The 16,143-nt window shown below is 35.5% G+C and overlaps 1 protein-coding gene and 1 long non-coding RNA gene across 28 annotated transcripts in view; one reads left to right on the top strand and one right to left on the bottom strand.

Moving 5' to 3' along the window:
- Positions 1 to 16,143, bottom strand: part of LOC129048943 (uncharacterized) — a 153,348-nt gene that overhangs the window by 98,809 nt on the left and 38,396 nt on the right. The window contains exon 4 of one of the 3 annotated variants that reach the window (XR_008511651.2): positions 11,900 to 13,399. The exons of the other annotated variants lie outside the window; for them this stretch is intronic. This is a non-coding gene — a long non-coding RNA (uncharacterized LOC129048943). Of the gene's footprint in view, positions 1 to 11,899; positions 13,400 to 16,143 lie in introns of those variants that run through there. 3 annotated transcript variants of the gene reach the window in all.
- Positions 1 to 16,143, top strand: part of DLG2 (discs large MAGUK scaffold protein 2) — a 2,173,778-nt gene that overhangs the window by 2,129,964 nt on the left and 27,671 nt on the right. For 17 of the 25 annotated variants that reach the window (XM_024254993.3, XM_024254991.3, XM_054526103.2 and 14 more), the window contains one exon: positions 14,618 to 14,717. The exons of 1 other annotated variant lie outside the window; for it this stretch is intronic. In XM_024254993.3, coding sequence (XP_024110761.1) covers positions 14,618 to 14,717 — 100 coding nt within the window. Of the gene's footprint in view, positions 1 to 14,617; positions 14,718 to 15,541; positions 15,664 to 16,143 lie in introns of those variants that run through there. 7 more of the 25 variants (XM_024254994.3, XM_054526108.2, XM_054526105.2 and 4 more) reach the window with 3 other exon arrangements.

Here is a 16,143-nt window from a genome sequence, read left to right as displayed (position 1 = left end):
ACTGGCATATAATTGTTCACAGTATTCCCTTTTAAATCTTATTTGTGTAAGGTCAATAATAATATCTCTTCTTTTATTCCTAAAGTTTGCAATGTAAATCTTTTTTTTCTTGGTCAGTCTAGCTAAGGTTAATCAATTTCATCAATCTTTTCAAAAAAAAAGATTTTTCTTCCCCACTTTGTTTTGTTAATTTTTCTCAATTTTTAAAATTCTGTTTCATTAATTTCTTTTCTAATATTTATTATTGCTTTTTTTCTCCTTACTTTAGGTTTAGTTTGGTCTTACTTTTCCAGTATCTTCACGTAGAAGATTAGATTATTCCTTTGGATCTTTTTTTAATATAGACATATATGGCTATAAGTTTTTCTCTAAGTACAGTGTTAGCTACATCCTATAAATTTTGGGATCTTGTGTCTTCATTCTCATTCATCTAAAAGTAGTTTCATTTTTTCTTGTGATTTCTTCTTTGATCCACTGGTTAGTTAGGAGAGTGTTGCTTAATTTCCATACATTTGAGAATTTTCCAAATTCCTTTATGTTACTGAATTTTAATTTCATTTCATTGTTATATGTTCATTAAAACTGATGCTTCTAAAGATTTTCTAATAATTGGGAAAGTGTGTCTGTTACTACTAAAATTGGCTTCTATTTATTGAACTATAGTGTCAGCAACTATGGTGAGAGCTATTAATATGTTATCACATTTAAATACCTAAAACTGAGGCTCAGAGATTAAATAATATTTCTAAAGTCATACAGCCAAATTCCAAAGTCTATGCCCATAACACTTCATTGTTTGAAATAGTAAACTTAAAAATCGGAATTAAAATTATATAGAAAAGTATAATACAACTAAATTTAAACAGGATACATTTTTAAAAAATGAAGAAATAATACTAAGGGATATTTGTATCTCTGTAATAAGATGATAACTTTTTCCTCAATTCCCTTTGAATTTTTTCTAAAAAGGGAAGCTTCCATTTGTTAATGGAAAAAAGTTTTGTTTTTTTTAAAATAAATTAAGCTTTTAGTTAGGAAAGGGGGTAAAGGTTAATTGGGAAAAAAGTTAGAAAAGAAAAATTAAATGGTAGATTTTATTGGAGTTATTAATGCTACTGGAAGTCTTTAAAACTTTTCCATTATTGAATTGTGGACAATAGATAGAGCTGAAAATGTGACACTATGAAAAAATGCATACAAGCAAATAGCTAAGCCACCTCATTTGTATTACTAGTAATAAAAGGCAGCTAGAGGTAAATGAGATCCTTGAGCATAAGAATTATGAGATTAAATTCATTAAAAAAAACAAATCTGAGAGATAACTGCAGAGAAATGCAATAAAAAGAAACTACTTATATGGGTTTTGTTTTGTTTTTTGTTTTTGAGACGGAGTCTGTGTTGCCCAGGCTGGAGTACAATGGCGTGATCTCAGCTCACCGCAACCTCCACCTCCTGGGTTCAAGCAGTTCTCCTGTCTCAGCCTCCTGAGTAGCTGGGACTACAGGCACATGCCACCACACCCAGCTAATTTTTGTATTTTTCGGGGTTTTGCCATATTGGTCAGGCTGGTCTCGAATTCCTGAGCTCAGGTGATCCACCTACCTTGGCCTCCCAAAGTGCTGGGATTACAGGCATGAGCCACCACGCCCAGCCAGTATGTTTCTTATTCTTCCATTACTTCTCCCCCCTTTCGCCAGATGTTCAGTTATTTTGTTGTGTTTGTTTTGTTTTGCTTTGCCCAAATTTTCTCTCCATACTCATGATAGAAATCATTGCTCAACATTTTGGTTCCTGCATTCATTCAGTGAGCATTGAGTACCTGTCATGCTCTAAATCCCAGAGATATCAAAATGAAAGTAATATGTTACCTGCTATTAGATCATAAAGTGATAGGAGAGAAATATATTAAAATAAGTGGCATTCACTGTGACAACATTGGGTAGAACACCTAAGCATAACCTTAAAAATGCTAAGTGTTCGTGAGATAGACAAAGAGAAAAGAGTTTCTAAAACCACCTCCTGAAACAAGATATAGAAGATTAATCTATACATATTTAGGAGACTAGCATGGGCTGGAAATACAGTTTTGGGAGGTGTCATGGTTACAACCATGATAATATATGGCTTAGACATCCTTCCTAACTCTTCCACTGATTTGATTTCTACCACCATAGCTTAGTTTTGCCTGTTCTTGGACTTACAGTCATTGGAATTATCTGTCTGTATTCTTTTGTGTCTGCCTTCTATAATGCTTTTATGGTTCATCTATGTTGTTTCCTGCATCAATAGTTCAGTCCTTTTTATTGTTGAGTAGCATTTCACTGTATGAATATACCACAGTGTATTAATTTACCTGTTGATGGATATTAGGTTAGTTTCCAGTTTGAGGTAATTGTGAAAAGTCTTGTAAAGATACCTTTTTGTGGACATATGTTTTTCTGTTAGGTAATTTTCTAGGAGTGAATTTCTAAGTCATACATTAGTTATATGATTACATTTACAAGAAGATAGCAAACTATTTTTCAAAGTGACTGTATCATGTTGCATTCCCACCAATTTAAATGAGAGTTGCAAGGGCTCCATGTCTTACTAACACTTGGTATTGTCAGTCTTTAATTTTAGCTACTCCGGTGGGTATCAAGTGAACTTTGGCTTTAATTTGCATCTCCCCGATGACTAATGTTGTTTTTCATATGCTTTCTGATCACTTATATATATATATATATATATATATATATATATATTCTGTTAAATATCCAGTCAAGTCTCTAGCTCATTTTTTATTGGTTTTTCTATTTATTGTTCAATTGTAGGACTTTAAAAATATTTTGAATAAAAATTTTCAGATATATATATTGCAAACATTGTTTCCCACTTTGTGACTTGTCTTTTCATTTTTTAAATGACTTCTTTTGAAGAACAGAAATTTTTAACTTGGGCTGAAGTCCAGTTTAACAACTCTTTTATTTATCATTTGTGCTTTTTACATTCTATCCATAAATCTTTGCCTACCTCAAATTATAAGTATATTGTATGTTTTCTTCTAGAAATTTTACAGTTTAAGCCTGTGTGTTTAGATCTGTAATCTATCCCTTAATAATTTTCGTGTTTGGTATGAATTGAGTCAAAGTTTATTCTTCCCCAAGTTGCTCCAGAGCATTTGTTGAAGCAGTTTTACCTATGGGACATCTAGGTGGGCATGAGTGGGAGGTTGGACTTATGAGAGTGAGGTTCAGGAAAGCAGCCTAAGCTGGAAATATTGTTTTCGGGAGAGCCATGGTTATTATAACTGTGTTAATAAATGGGTATGACCATTTCTAACCTCACCAATCTTCCTCTTTAATAGCAGCAGACGGAGAATAATATGTCATAAGTACTATGGTATGATGGGTAAAAACAGGTATATAGAGTTCTGTGACAACTTAGAGAAGGATACTAACTCAACTTCAAGTTGAGAAAATGACATGACCCTTAAGCTCAGTTTTGAAGATAGAGTACTTTAGCAGGGTAAACATGAGGTGGAGTGGAAGGGCAGTCCAAAATTAGATTGTTTTTGTCCATTACAATTCTGAAGTAGATAAACAAGCATGGCAAGCACTCACTGTATTCTCTGCTTGATATCTCAGGTTTTTCTGATAATAGCATGTCATGCTTTGGAGAATACCTCTCTCTATACCTCCCCCACTCCAACAGACACACACATCTACCACGGCGAAGTAATTGTTATGTCTACATAGACCCTGCCCACTGCCACCACTGTCATAATTAGATGACACAGAGCTGAACATCTAATCCATTCTGAGCACATCAGAGATCTTCCCTGAGATTTTTTAGCTTGAACCCAAAGAGTGCTAGAGTCAGTCACTGGTTTAGAAACTTTAAGAAAGGGCGCTTAGGATTCAGTGGTAGCTGTGTTTGCCACCATATAAAAGGGTCTGATCAGTAGGGAGAGAAAAAGCAAACATTCCAGGAGATAGAGTGAGTGTCCTGATTGCATTTGAATCTTCTATTCTAGTTCTTCATGTGGTTTAGCTGCATGTGGCCTATCTCATTTGGTTGTTCTACAGTTCCTCAGATTTGATGAGATTTTCTAGTATCCTTGCAATAAAATTTCTTTTCTCTATGGTAGTACAGGGCTGCCACAGAGTCTGTGCCCTGCTCAACTTCAGGAGACATCCTTTTCAAACATAGGCACTGGTAGGCAGGGAGCTGCACCTAGAAGCCTTTAGAGTTCTCACCACATCACTAAGGGCTAAGGATGGTGAACTGGGTGTCTCTGCAATCTGGGGCAAGGTTGACAGGAATCATTTGTTTTAACTAAAAAATCCATACAAATTTGAGGATATTGTGTAAAAAAAAAAAAAATAGGCAGTTCAGCCTAAAAAACAGCCATAAACATGGTAGTTGTTCCTTCATCTTGTGGGATGTAGAGTCAGTCACTGTTTCTGAAATAGCCTCAGATAAGTACCTAAGAGCCCGGCAGAGGAGTAACTTGGGAATAGAGCTAGGACAGCTCCTGGATCCTGGGATGGTGGTGGAGCTGGCATAAACTAAATTTGCGGGTTTACAATAAATAATCTAGTGTGCCATTTAGTTGAGTGTTTCTGGTTAATATGAAACTTCTATTCAATACTGTTTTTAAAAATGATAATTATCAGTACAATTCATTTTGGTTAGTCTATAAATAATTAGGACTTAAAGTGAAACTCAAATAGCAGTTTTATTTGCTTCAGCTCTGAGTTCCTGTAATACCTGCCAGAGCAGCTTGATGATGTGACAGGTCTTTAATCCACAGCGGCCAGGTGGCAGGAGCCACAGTAGGCAGACTCTAATGAGGCAAGATCAGGCCTCTTTAGTTCATTAAACCAGACAAGGATTTATGGTAGAAAGTCATAGGAAACATGGGGTTTGAGTACACAGAAACATTCTGCTTTGATACCTTGGCTTTATTGCTTAACACTGGAAAACATCACATTCTCTTTAGATTGAATATTATTTGTTCCGCTTCTCCAGGTCCTAGTTGACAGTTCTATTATTGTTAAAGTCCCTAAGAACAGCTCCATACATGATAAATAATTGGTCAACTTGAAAATCCTCCCACTTTTTTACAAATAAGCCAGTTTCTGCATTGATCATTGATTTGTTTATTCACTAGCAGACTTTCTACCAGGTACTAGGTTGGGGAAATATTGAAAATAATCAGTAAATGAAGTAAAAATAAGCCCTTTACTTAAGGAGCCAGTCTACAGTTTAGTAGAAGACCGTCAAGTAAAAGATAAAAAATAGAGAGCAATAAATGCCAGAATGTGGGGAAACACAAAAGGAGTTGGAGCATGTATTCATTCAACAAATATTTATTGAGTATATACTATATGTACATGTTCTAAGGCACCAGAGAGATGGCAGTGGATGAAAACACATTTCTTATTTTCAGGGAGTTTACATTTCCATGGGGAAAACAGACAATAAACAAATGTGTATATAGGCAGATGGTGATAAATGTTAAAAAAAAAAAAAAAAAAAAAAAGAAAGAAAAGAGAAAGAAAGAAAGAAAAGACAAAGGAAGGCAAATAGTAATAGGGCCAGTGCAATTTTAGATAGGTCTGTCAGAAAAAGCCTCACTGATAAGGGGGAATATGTGAGTAGAACTCTGAACGATGTAAGGAATCAGCCTTCTAAGGGAAGATTACAAGAAGAGGGAACAGCAAAAGCAAAGTCCCTGAATCAAGATTCAAGGAAATCTTGAATTTAAGGATTCAAGGAAAAGCAACAAGGCCAATGTGGCAGGAGGACAGTAAGGCAAAGAAGGCACAGTGGCAGAGGAGATCAAAGTGGTAGCTAGAGCTGGATTATGGAGAGCCTTTCCAGCCATGTTGTACATTTTGGGTTTTATTCTGAATGAGGTGGGAAGCCACTGGAGGATCTCGAGCAGAATGACATGATCTGAATTACAATTTTAAACGATCACCCTGGCTGCTGTAAGGAGAATAAAGTGCAGCAGGAATAGGTGGCAGCAGGGACACCAGCTGAGGTCAATATCATGCTCCAGGCAAGAGATGGTGGTGACTTGGACTGGGGTAGTAGTGGTGGAGATGGTGAGGTGGTCAGATTATGGGTGTATTTTAAAGCTGAGAACAACATAGGATTTATTAACCAATTGGATGTGGGGTGTGAGAGAAAGAGAGGAGTCCCTGCAAGTTTGCAGCCTGGGTAATTGGAAGAGTTAGAATTTCCCAAGCTGAAGAAGACTGAGGGAGGACCAGGGTTTTTGTTTGCTTGTTTGGTGTTTGCTTGTTGAGGGTTTGTGGAGAAGACCACGTGTTTGGTTTGAAGACTATGTATTAGATATCTAAGTAAAGATAGTGAGTAGGCAATTAATTGGATATATGAGTCTGGAACTCTGGGAAAGTTTCAAGCTGGAGACAGGGAAAGCTCCTAGCTGGGAAGAGAGGGAGAGGAGACTCAAAAACTGAGTCCAAATACCCCCAATTTTTAAAGACCAGAGAGATGAAGAGGGATCCAGCGAAACAGACTGAGGACAAATGCTATATGGGGTAGGATGACAATGGAAATGTGGAGGTGTACCAGAGTTCAAGGAAGCAAGCGTTTCAGGAAGAAAGATATGATGAACTATGTCTAATGGGAAGATCAACAGAGTAAGATGAGACCTGAGAATCAACATTTGATCGGGCAACATGAAGTTCATTGGTGACCCTGAATAAAGTGGTTTAGATAAGTAGCCAGAAAACTTTTTCTGTAAAGGGCCAGAGAGTAAATATTTTAGGCTTTGCAGGCCATCTGATCTTTGCTGCAAATACTCAATTCTGCTGCTGTAGCACTAGTCATAGGTAGTACCTACGGAATGAGCATGGTTATCCTTGAATAAAACCTTATTTACAGAAACACAGAGTGGGCTCTATTGGTTCATGGGCCACAGGTCACAGACCGCCGGTGTAGATGATGTTACGATATTTAGAGTGTGATTGAAGTAAGTTCAGAAGGGAAGAGAAGAAGGGGTGACTTTGGAGGAGTTTTGCTGCAAGGAGAAGCAGAAAGATCTGAGTGGTGGCTGGAGAAGGGTGCAAGATGAGAGAAAAGAGAAGGTCTCTATTTCCTTGGGAGAAATAACTATGACATCTCAGACAAAGTGATGCTGTAGATGTCTTGGGCCTCAACGTTAAGGAAAACATCCTACTTACTATATCATTAGAGTCATCATAAAATCCAGCATATAATTTCAGCTACCCTTTAGCTATACTGGGCTTGGTCTCTATGCCCTTTGGTTACCTGAGCTTTTTACTGGAATTGAGCCTCCCCAACTTAGACTGCTGACTGAGCGATGTGCTTTTATTTAGCATGACCAGTCTTAGAAATAACATAAATGGGGAAAATAAAACAGGTTTCATCTGGGATTCCGTTTCACAGAACTTAATTAGAATGATTGATTGGCATCTTGTGATTTTGATTTCTTCCTAAGCAAAGAACTCTAAATTGAATTTCATTTTTTGAGATCAAAAGAGGATTAGCTCCCACAGTTTCATAAATAATGAACCCAGTTCTCAGCCTTCACTAGGCTACAAGTGATAGTCGTTGGGATTTGATTTTTCCCTGCTTTTCTGATCTGCTTCTTTTTCTTGTTTCTAGGTACAAGTAGCCCCTTGTGCTTCATGCAAGTTGGAATTGTTTTTATTCCTGGTGTTAGATTTGAAGTAGTAACAAAACAAAACAAAACAAAAACAGAAAAAAACCTATAAAAAGGAAACATTTTTCCTATTAGCTACTTTTGTTAAGTATTTTTAAGGCATTGCATTAAGTGCTTTACAATTCATCTTTTTTCTTATCCTTATTACAAAAATTTTTAAACATATAAAAAGTAGAAAAAGTAGAATTATGAATATATTTTACCTGTTACTAAGCTTCAACAATTACCAACTCATGTTGGTATAATCTGAATTATTTTGAGAGAAAGTTGTAGAAAATATGACTTTTTATTTTTCTGACTCAGGACTACACATTGCATTCTATTGGTCCTATTTCCTTATCTCCTTTAATCTAGAATGATTCCTTAGTTTTTATGGTTTTCATGACATTGACATATTTGGCAGAAATACTACAGAAGTGATGTTGTGTACTTCTCAGTGTTTTCCATAAGGAGGCCCATGGTGTCGTGTTGTCCCACAATTTGGTGATGCTAATTTTGATCGCTTGATTAAGGTGATATTTACCAGATTTTTCTACTATAAAGGCATCTTTTCCCCTCTTTTTAATAATTAAATAATCTGGAAAGAGATAAATATCCTATTCCCCAACAAACTTTCAACCAATACTTTAAGCATCCACAGATGATTCTTCCCTAAATTGACTATTATTATGATGATTACAAAATGGTGATTTCCTGACTTTATCCTTCCTTCTATAATTATTAGTCGTACTCTAAAGAAGAGCTTTTCTTTTATCCCATTTTTAGTTACATAATTTATGTATTTTTGGCAATCAGAGTGAACTCGAATTTTTTTAATTGAATGTGTTATACTTTATTACTGTCATTATTTATTTTAATATTCAAATTATCCAGGTTTTGTTTGTGTCTTTTCATATGCTACCATTCATTTTAGGTTTTGTTTATTTGTTTTGTGTTTGGTGTTATGTTTATATTTAATACTTCTTACTTTCTAGCCCCACGAAATGTTTCACTCACCTCATACTTTCTCTGCTCCAGCTTTGGAATCAGCCATTTCTCTAAAACATTCTAGGTTCTTTTGTGGAAAATGGCATCCAGAAGACAAAATCTGAGTACTGAATGTGCATTTTGCTGTTAGGGTATCATTACATCTAAGCTCCTTTAATGGATAGAGAAGAAATAAAACTTTTTAGAAAATCGTAAGTTTATATCTCATGCCTCTAATTACTGGTCACCATCTTAAGAGTCTTCCTCTCCTTCCTCCATACCACGTTTGTATCTCACTTTTCTTTCACAGTGACAACCCTGGTTCCCAACAACATCCATGTGTTTACTCATTTGCTCAACCCTACAGCACACACCAAATGGTTTCAGAATTGTCATGCCTGTATCACAACCAGCAATAAACCTGTTAAGTTCAAGGTTTCTTTACAGTTCTACCTTCACAGTATACTCAGGGGGTACATAAGTACTACATCCCTCCCATATTAATTTGAAGCAATCCAATGCGTCAGATTTTTTCAGCTCTTAATATTGCAATATGGCATGACCATAATGCCGTTATTACACATAAAAATTGACAATTAGTGGATCAACAAGTATCCAGTATTTTTTCAGGGCCAAATTGGCTCCTAAGTATCACAAATGGGTTTGGTTATTGTTGTAATTGTTGCTTTGTTTTGTTTTATAATTTGTTTGTTTGAACCAAGATCAAAATGAAGTCTATACATTGTAACTGGTTGATCCTTCTCAAAGTTTCTTCTGATCTATATGTTTTCCTGCCATTTTTTATTTGTTTCTTGCGATTTTATATAGATGAAATCAGATAGTTTGTCTTGTAGAGCTTCCCACATTTCGGATTTTGCTGATTGCATTTTTATAGTATGAATTACCATGTTTCTCTATCCTCTTTGTTGCTGTAAACTGGTAGTTGAATCCAGAAGTTTGGTTAGATTCTGATTCATTTGAGGGAGTTTTGTTTTGGGAGCAAATAGAGGTTTTCAAGACTACTTTGTAGTAGTATTTTATTCTTTTATCAGAAGGCATGAAACATCTGACTGTCTCTTTGTGATTGTAGCAGCTACTGATACTCAATGCCTACATCCATTAGTTCATTCGATTTGCAAAAGTAATCTTTTTTTTAAATTTGGCAATGTTATAGACACACATGTATACATGCATTCACATAGACACATTTCTGTAAGCAGATATATTTCAAGCCAACTCTTATCTTTCCCTTAACCCCTCTTTGTTACATTATTACTTGTTCTTTTACCTCACTTGTTTTCAAAGTTCTCTTTTTATGTGTGTGAAAATAAGATTTGTATAATACAAAGTAGTGGCCCAAATGTACAGTAACAACTTTCCCAGGGGAACACAATTATTTTAGAGGAGAAACAAGAAGAGGAAAATAGCATGTATAAAACAATAAGGAGGTCACAGAAAAGATGTATCTGAGCTCAGTATAAATTTAAACCTAAATTCTGCCCAGAGAACACTTGTATTACTAAGATCACATTTTACAACTATGAAACTTTTAAAGCTTGAGAAATAAGAACAGGAAGATGAGGAGAAAAACTAAAACATGTCCCTAGTTTTAAGGTTTTCTGGATGAGAAGGATAAAATATGTCAAGATTCACTCATGTGTGTTTAAAAACATGAGATTTGAGCAGGAAAATAATTTGAGTTTTTTGTTTTGTTTCCCTCTTTCATGAAGCATGTATTTTATCTTAAGCCAGTTCACCAATGCCATTACATCTCAGGGTCAGGCTGGGCAATTTCATGCCATTTGACCTAACAACCTGGAGACTTCTGAGTAATAGTGACTCCTAGTATGGGTTTTCTAATGTCTGTCACAACATGAAAAGTATTCATTTAACAGAGACAAAACAAAATCAGATAAACAAAAGACATGTATATCTAATTGACTGCAAGGGTTGGAATGAGTGGTTTACTCTCATTCAATTAAAGATAAAAATTATTTACACCAAATAAAATTAGAAACCTGCTACAATTGTTTCTTCTCAGTCCATAGTGTGAGGTTGGGGAGAGGGTCCTTTTTAAAAAGAAATGGCTTTATTGAGATACAATTCACATAGTATACAATTCACTCACAGTGTACAACTCAATGTTTTCTAGTATATTCATAGATTTATGCTACCATCACTGTAATCTAATTGTATAATATTTTATCTCCCCTAAAAAAAACCTTGGCTGCCACTTCCCAATCTCTGTGCCCACTATACCCAGCCCTAAGCAACCACAATTTACCCTTGTTTCCACAGATTTGCCAGTTAATGGGCAATTACCTTTTAATTGCCATTCATGGCCTGTCACACTTAAATTCTTTCCTTTTTTGCATTATCATAAAAAGAAAAATTGAAGAAAGGCCAAAAAATGTGAATGAGTATCACAAAAATTGTAACAGGATAACCAAAATGATGTTGTTGAATCCAATAGCATCTGATGATTTAAATAAATAATCTTCAAGCATCAATCTGTGGGAAGAACACACTGTGATATCACTTAAGAGAGTCAAGCACTAATAATTTTAAATATAAACTTGAAGCAGGCTTAAGTTGCGGAAACTTGTCATGCTCTTAAAAACAGTGATATTTGCAACCAAGAATATTTGCAAATTCAATTTCTGACTTCTCTGCTCACCAATTGTGTGACTCTGGGGCAAGTAATAGAAGATTTATACACTTCAGATTCCTCTTCTGTAATATGGGAATATTGATGCTACTAACTTCATGAAGTTAGCATGGAGATTAACTCATGTAGAGCTTTTGGAACCAAATGTGGCACATAAGTGCTCAATAAATGTTAGTTATTGATTTATCATCTTTAATAGTTAGAACTCAACATTTTAGGTCAAATTCCAAAATAGAATTCTTAGATATGGCAGCTTGCCCCATGCCACATTTGATTGGTATTTTCAAAGTCTCTATTTAAAGACGTTTCCAGCTATGAAAGCAATGGATCTAGAGCTAAGATACTGTCACTAGACAGACAAAGAATATCATTGATCAAGTATAATTAAGAATAGAGCTGTAAATCAGCCATCAGTTGCTTCAGAACAATGTGTTCTATAAATAGTACAATTGCTAATTTATTATTCTCACCTAGCACTCGTGTAACAGATTTTCATTTTCTATACTAAAAGAAAAAAATTACAGCAGCAAAAAAGCTTATATAATGGTATTATACATGTCTAATAAAAAATAAAGAATACTATTAAAGCATTATAAACCACATATAGTCTCTTATAGTTGAAATGTTTAGCTAAGATCCTAAACATGTGACTTTTAAGTCTGTGAATGTGAACTGAAATTGTGATTTTTTTGTCCACAAATGTAAGGAAATGTAACCACCAATACTTTCATTACCTTCTCTTTAATTCCAATCTGAAATGGCTTTTGCTAATAAGACTGACATGTTAGATACTTTTATTCTTCAAGTATTATTGTGTATTTTCTGTTCTTTTGAAAAGTGTGGTGCTTAGTAGTATTATGTCCCAATCAGATGATTCATGATACACAACATTTTCATACTTGGGAAATGTTAACACATTATAGTCCTTGCTTTGAAACATAAAAGAATTAATCACAGATAACACATTTTCATATTCCTTTGACCCTTGAGACCATTTAAATGATGTGGCTTGCATGCAGCCCCATTTTGGGCCCTCAAAGCCTTCTACATTGTCCCTCTCTGTCTACATTTTCACCCCAGGCTTTACTCCTCTTGGCATTGTTTTGTATTTGCATGAAAATGTGTAATTTTTTTTTTTTTTGCATGACAAGTCATTGGTGATGTTGAAGTTAAATGTCTAACATACCTTGCAATATCACATGCCATTAATTCTTACATGATTTTTTTTCTTTTATTTTCAGTTACTGGAGTTTAAATATGCTTGAAATGTAAAAGTGGCATGAAACTGGAGTGATGCAAGAATATTTAGTATTCTTTTAAGGACTATCATTTTTAACTGGGAAAATTTGGGGGCAGTTCTCAACCTTGTTTTTGGACACCAACCCTAAATTACAAATGATGATAAAACTATATTGAACATAGGTGCTGTCAGCAGAGTAATAAATTCTGAAGTGATACCTCTTTTCCCTCTGATAATGTAATTTTAGTACTTGAATGTAAAGTATATGTCCCCTAATTTCAGAAATTATTAATTATTTGGTTCATTATTTTTCATAAAACCTTACTAATGGGCATAAAATTGAGCTCTACTACTTTGCTGAAAGTTTCTACTACCTAAAAAAGTAATGAATTACTTACTGAGTGACAGCACCAACATTTCACTACTTTAATGTTTCCTAAATGAACATAGTTACCAAAATGGATATTTGATATGGGAATGTATGAGTATACAAAGAAGATAAGTTATTTATACCATTTTGTCAAGCTTCAAATCCGTAAGGGCACAGGACTCATTCCCAGCAATGGGACAAAAGCGCACATCCAAACAAGTGTCCTTTCCTTCTAAGTGGTCACCTTGCTGCTCTACATTTATTCCTAACAGCTTCCATTGCCAAAAATGTTTTTGAATACCTGTTTTCAAATTACCTTCAGAGTCTTTGGCACCTTCATTTCAATAGCTGTGTGGTAACAAATCTTGATCCTTGGGGAGTGATTTTAATTTTTTCAGCAGCTGAAAGACCGACCCTCAGAGCCAAATCAGCCAAACAAGGGTGGTAGTCAATCTGATGAAACATATTTTTTAATGATACATGAATACGAAATTAGTAAGACCTGCATGGCGAATAACTTATAAAATGACTGTCAACACATTTCCCAAAGAGAAACCCCACAAAACATTTGCATAAGAACAGCAGCAGTGGAATTAATGGAATTTTCTTAGGGAGTCTTCTAGGCAAGCACATGATATCCACTTGAATGAATAAATTCTAATGCCTGTATCATATGATGTATCTATGTGTTATTTTTCATGCAGCCTCATTTAAGCTAATGGAATAGTTAAAAATTTTAAAGACAGTCATTCTTACTTTTTTTACCTGATCAGAATCTAGTTTGAGTGACTGCCATTTTTCCTTTGATAAGTTAATATCAAGTTAATACCCCTTTAGCAGCAATTTTAACAGATGTTGATTGATATTGCCTCATGACTGTCACCAACTAGCTCTGTGATAGCAGTATAGGACACAACTTCTCTGTGCCTCTGGCTCCCTGTCTACAAAATGAGGGCTTGGGGCTAAATTATTGTTAAAAATCTCTTTTGAATAAAAATGTTATATTCTAATGATTATATATTCATGTGTAAGGCTATAATTATCACATATCATAAATCTACATGCTTCTTTGTGCAGTTTTAATTAAAACTAAGCAGAAGTAACTCAAATTCAAATTATTTTAAAAGATATCAAGATCAAATTCAAATTATTTTAAAAGACATCAAGACACTGGGAAGAAAACCAATTTCTCCAATAAAGTGTTTTCTACCTGATGGTGATAAGAAGACATCTGTATAACACTTTATGTTTACATTGTCTTTTGTGAGTCTCACAACCTAAGAGCTGCTATCATTGTCCTCATTTTGCAGATGAATATACTGAGGTTCAGAGACATTCAATTACCTCTCTAAGGTGATGAACTAGCAAGATGTAGAGCCAGCACAAAAAATTCTGGGTCTTCTCCTTCTAATTTAAGACTCTTTCCCTCCAACACCATTTATCTGTAACCAGTCTTTTGCTTAGGAGACAATTTTTTCAAGGTGCCACCATTCAGAATTTATACTCCTTGAAAATAAAATCAACCTTTAGAACTCTCTGGCACCACTTTAGAATTATCCACTTGCGTCACTACAGCTCTCTGTGCTTTTACAAACTAGTTGTTTTGTCAGCATGAGTGTGACAACAATTAGACGTCCCCTGTTTTTGCCCCATGCCTTTTCTCCTTCACAGTCATTCAATGACAAGCGTAAAAAGAGCTTCATCTTTTCACGAAAATTCCCATTCTACAAGAACAAGGAGCAGAGTGAGCAGGAAACCAGTGATCCTGAACGTAAGTAGATTCTGAAAGATAATGTCACATGCAACATAAGAGAAAAAAAATTCACAGGCAACACGCAGGATGTAGGCTCTCCCACGCCACACACCTAGGCAAACAACACAGCAGGCAGGCAGGGCAGGTCTACTACTGTGACCAGTGTCTGACTACAGTCTGGATCCCTCCTTTCACATAGCTCTTCTTTGCAGAAGGCATTGGAGAGAGACTTGCCAAAACTGGGACTTGCACCCAACCAACATTTATCTTTGACCAGGACTGGGTCTGGTTTGCCTTTTGTATCATGCAACCCTCTAAGTCTTGAGACAAATTATTTTCTGAGAAGAAATATTGGATTCCATTGCCACATATGTTTTTTGGAATGTTAGGAACAATTAAATTATCTTTATTGATTACTAGCACATTTGCTCACTCTTTCCCTCCCCCAAAACACTAAACACTTTCTGAGCACTGAGCTTGTAATGGTGGATATCCTTTAGAATTTGCTATGAAATTTGGAGAGGTTTATTCTTCTTTAAGTGGGGCATTTCTGTGGCAACGTGACTGACCATGGTCAAAAAATGGGCATATGCTGAATTTTTTTTTCTTACAATCTTTTGTTTAAACCTTGAGTTGCTCTGCAAATCAGAAATTTCCTTCTTGAATCTCAGCTCAAGGAGTTTGGGGTGAAAGTTTTTTTAAAAGAAGAGAGAATGGGATCCAGATTGTTAAGGCAGCACGGTCTGTCATGGTAGTATTCATTTCAACTCCACTGACTTCTTCCTTCCTCTTCCGTGGCTGTTCTTCCTCTCTCATTGCTCTCTCTGGGGACTTCCATGCAGGACATCCCCGGATTAGGTGACGACGGTTATGGAACAAAGACTCTGAGTAAGTTTCCAGGAATGGTCACTGTAACTTTTCTTTTCTTTTCCTTTCCTTTTGAGTTTGGCTTTTGTTCCTTTTCCTGAGGGCCTTTCACTCCTAGCATGCACAAGATACCAGTTTTATTTGTTACCTAGCTGTGAATGCTCCTACAAAGTAACTTTCGATCGTTTTGTTCTGCATGTCAGCATTTAAAAGCAAAGTGTATCAGGCACTCTAACTTCTGTTGCAGTTAACACCATCCCTTTCTGACCATGTGATATCATCAACATGGTCCTGATGCCCACCATAGCATCACTTGCTCTGCCGCTTAATACCTCCAAAGAGCAAGAAACCATGTTGAAAGAAAGGGTGAGCTAAGTGCTCTAGAACAGCAAAACAGAAATGTACTTTATGTTCTTTCTTCTGCCTTTTCACATGGAAATATTTAATGACCTTGTCAAATCTCATAATTGGGTTGTACTTTGCTGCTAGTAAAGGAGCTGTTTTGTAGTCAAAAGGAACATGCATTCTCTAAAAGCAAATTTTAAGCTACTTCATCTTCCATGAGTATTTATTTATT

The sequence above is a fragment of the Pongo abelii genome, chromosome 9 (assembly GCF_028885655.2).
Source record: "Pongo abelii isolate AG06213 chromosome 9, NHGRI_mPonAbe1-v2.0_pri, whole genome shotgun sequence".
Lineage (NCBI taxonomy): Eukaryota > Metazoa > Chordata > Mammalia > Primates > Hominidae > Pongo > Pongo abelii.
This window is presented reverse-complemented; position numbering and strand designations above follow the sequence as displayed.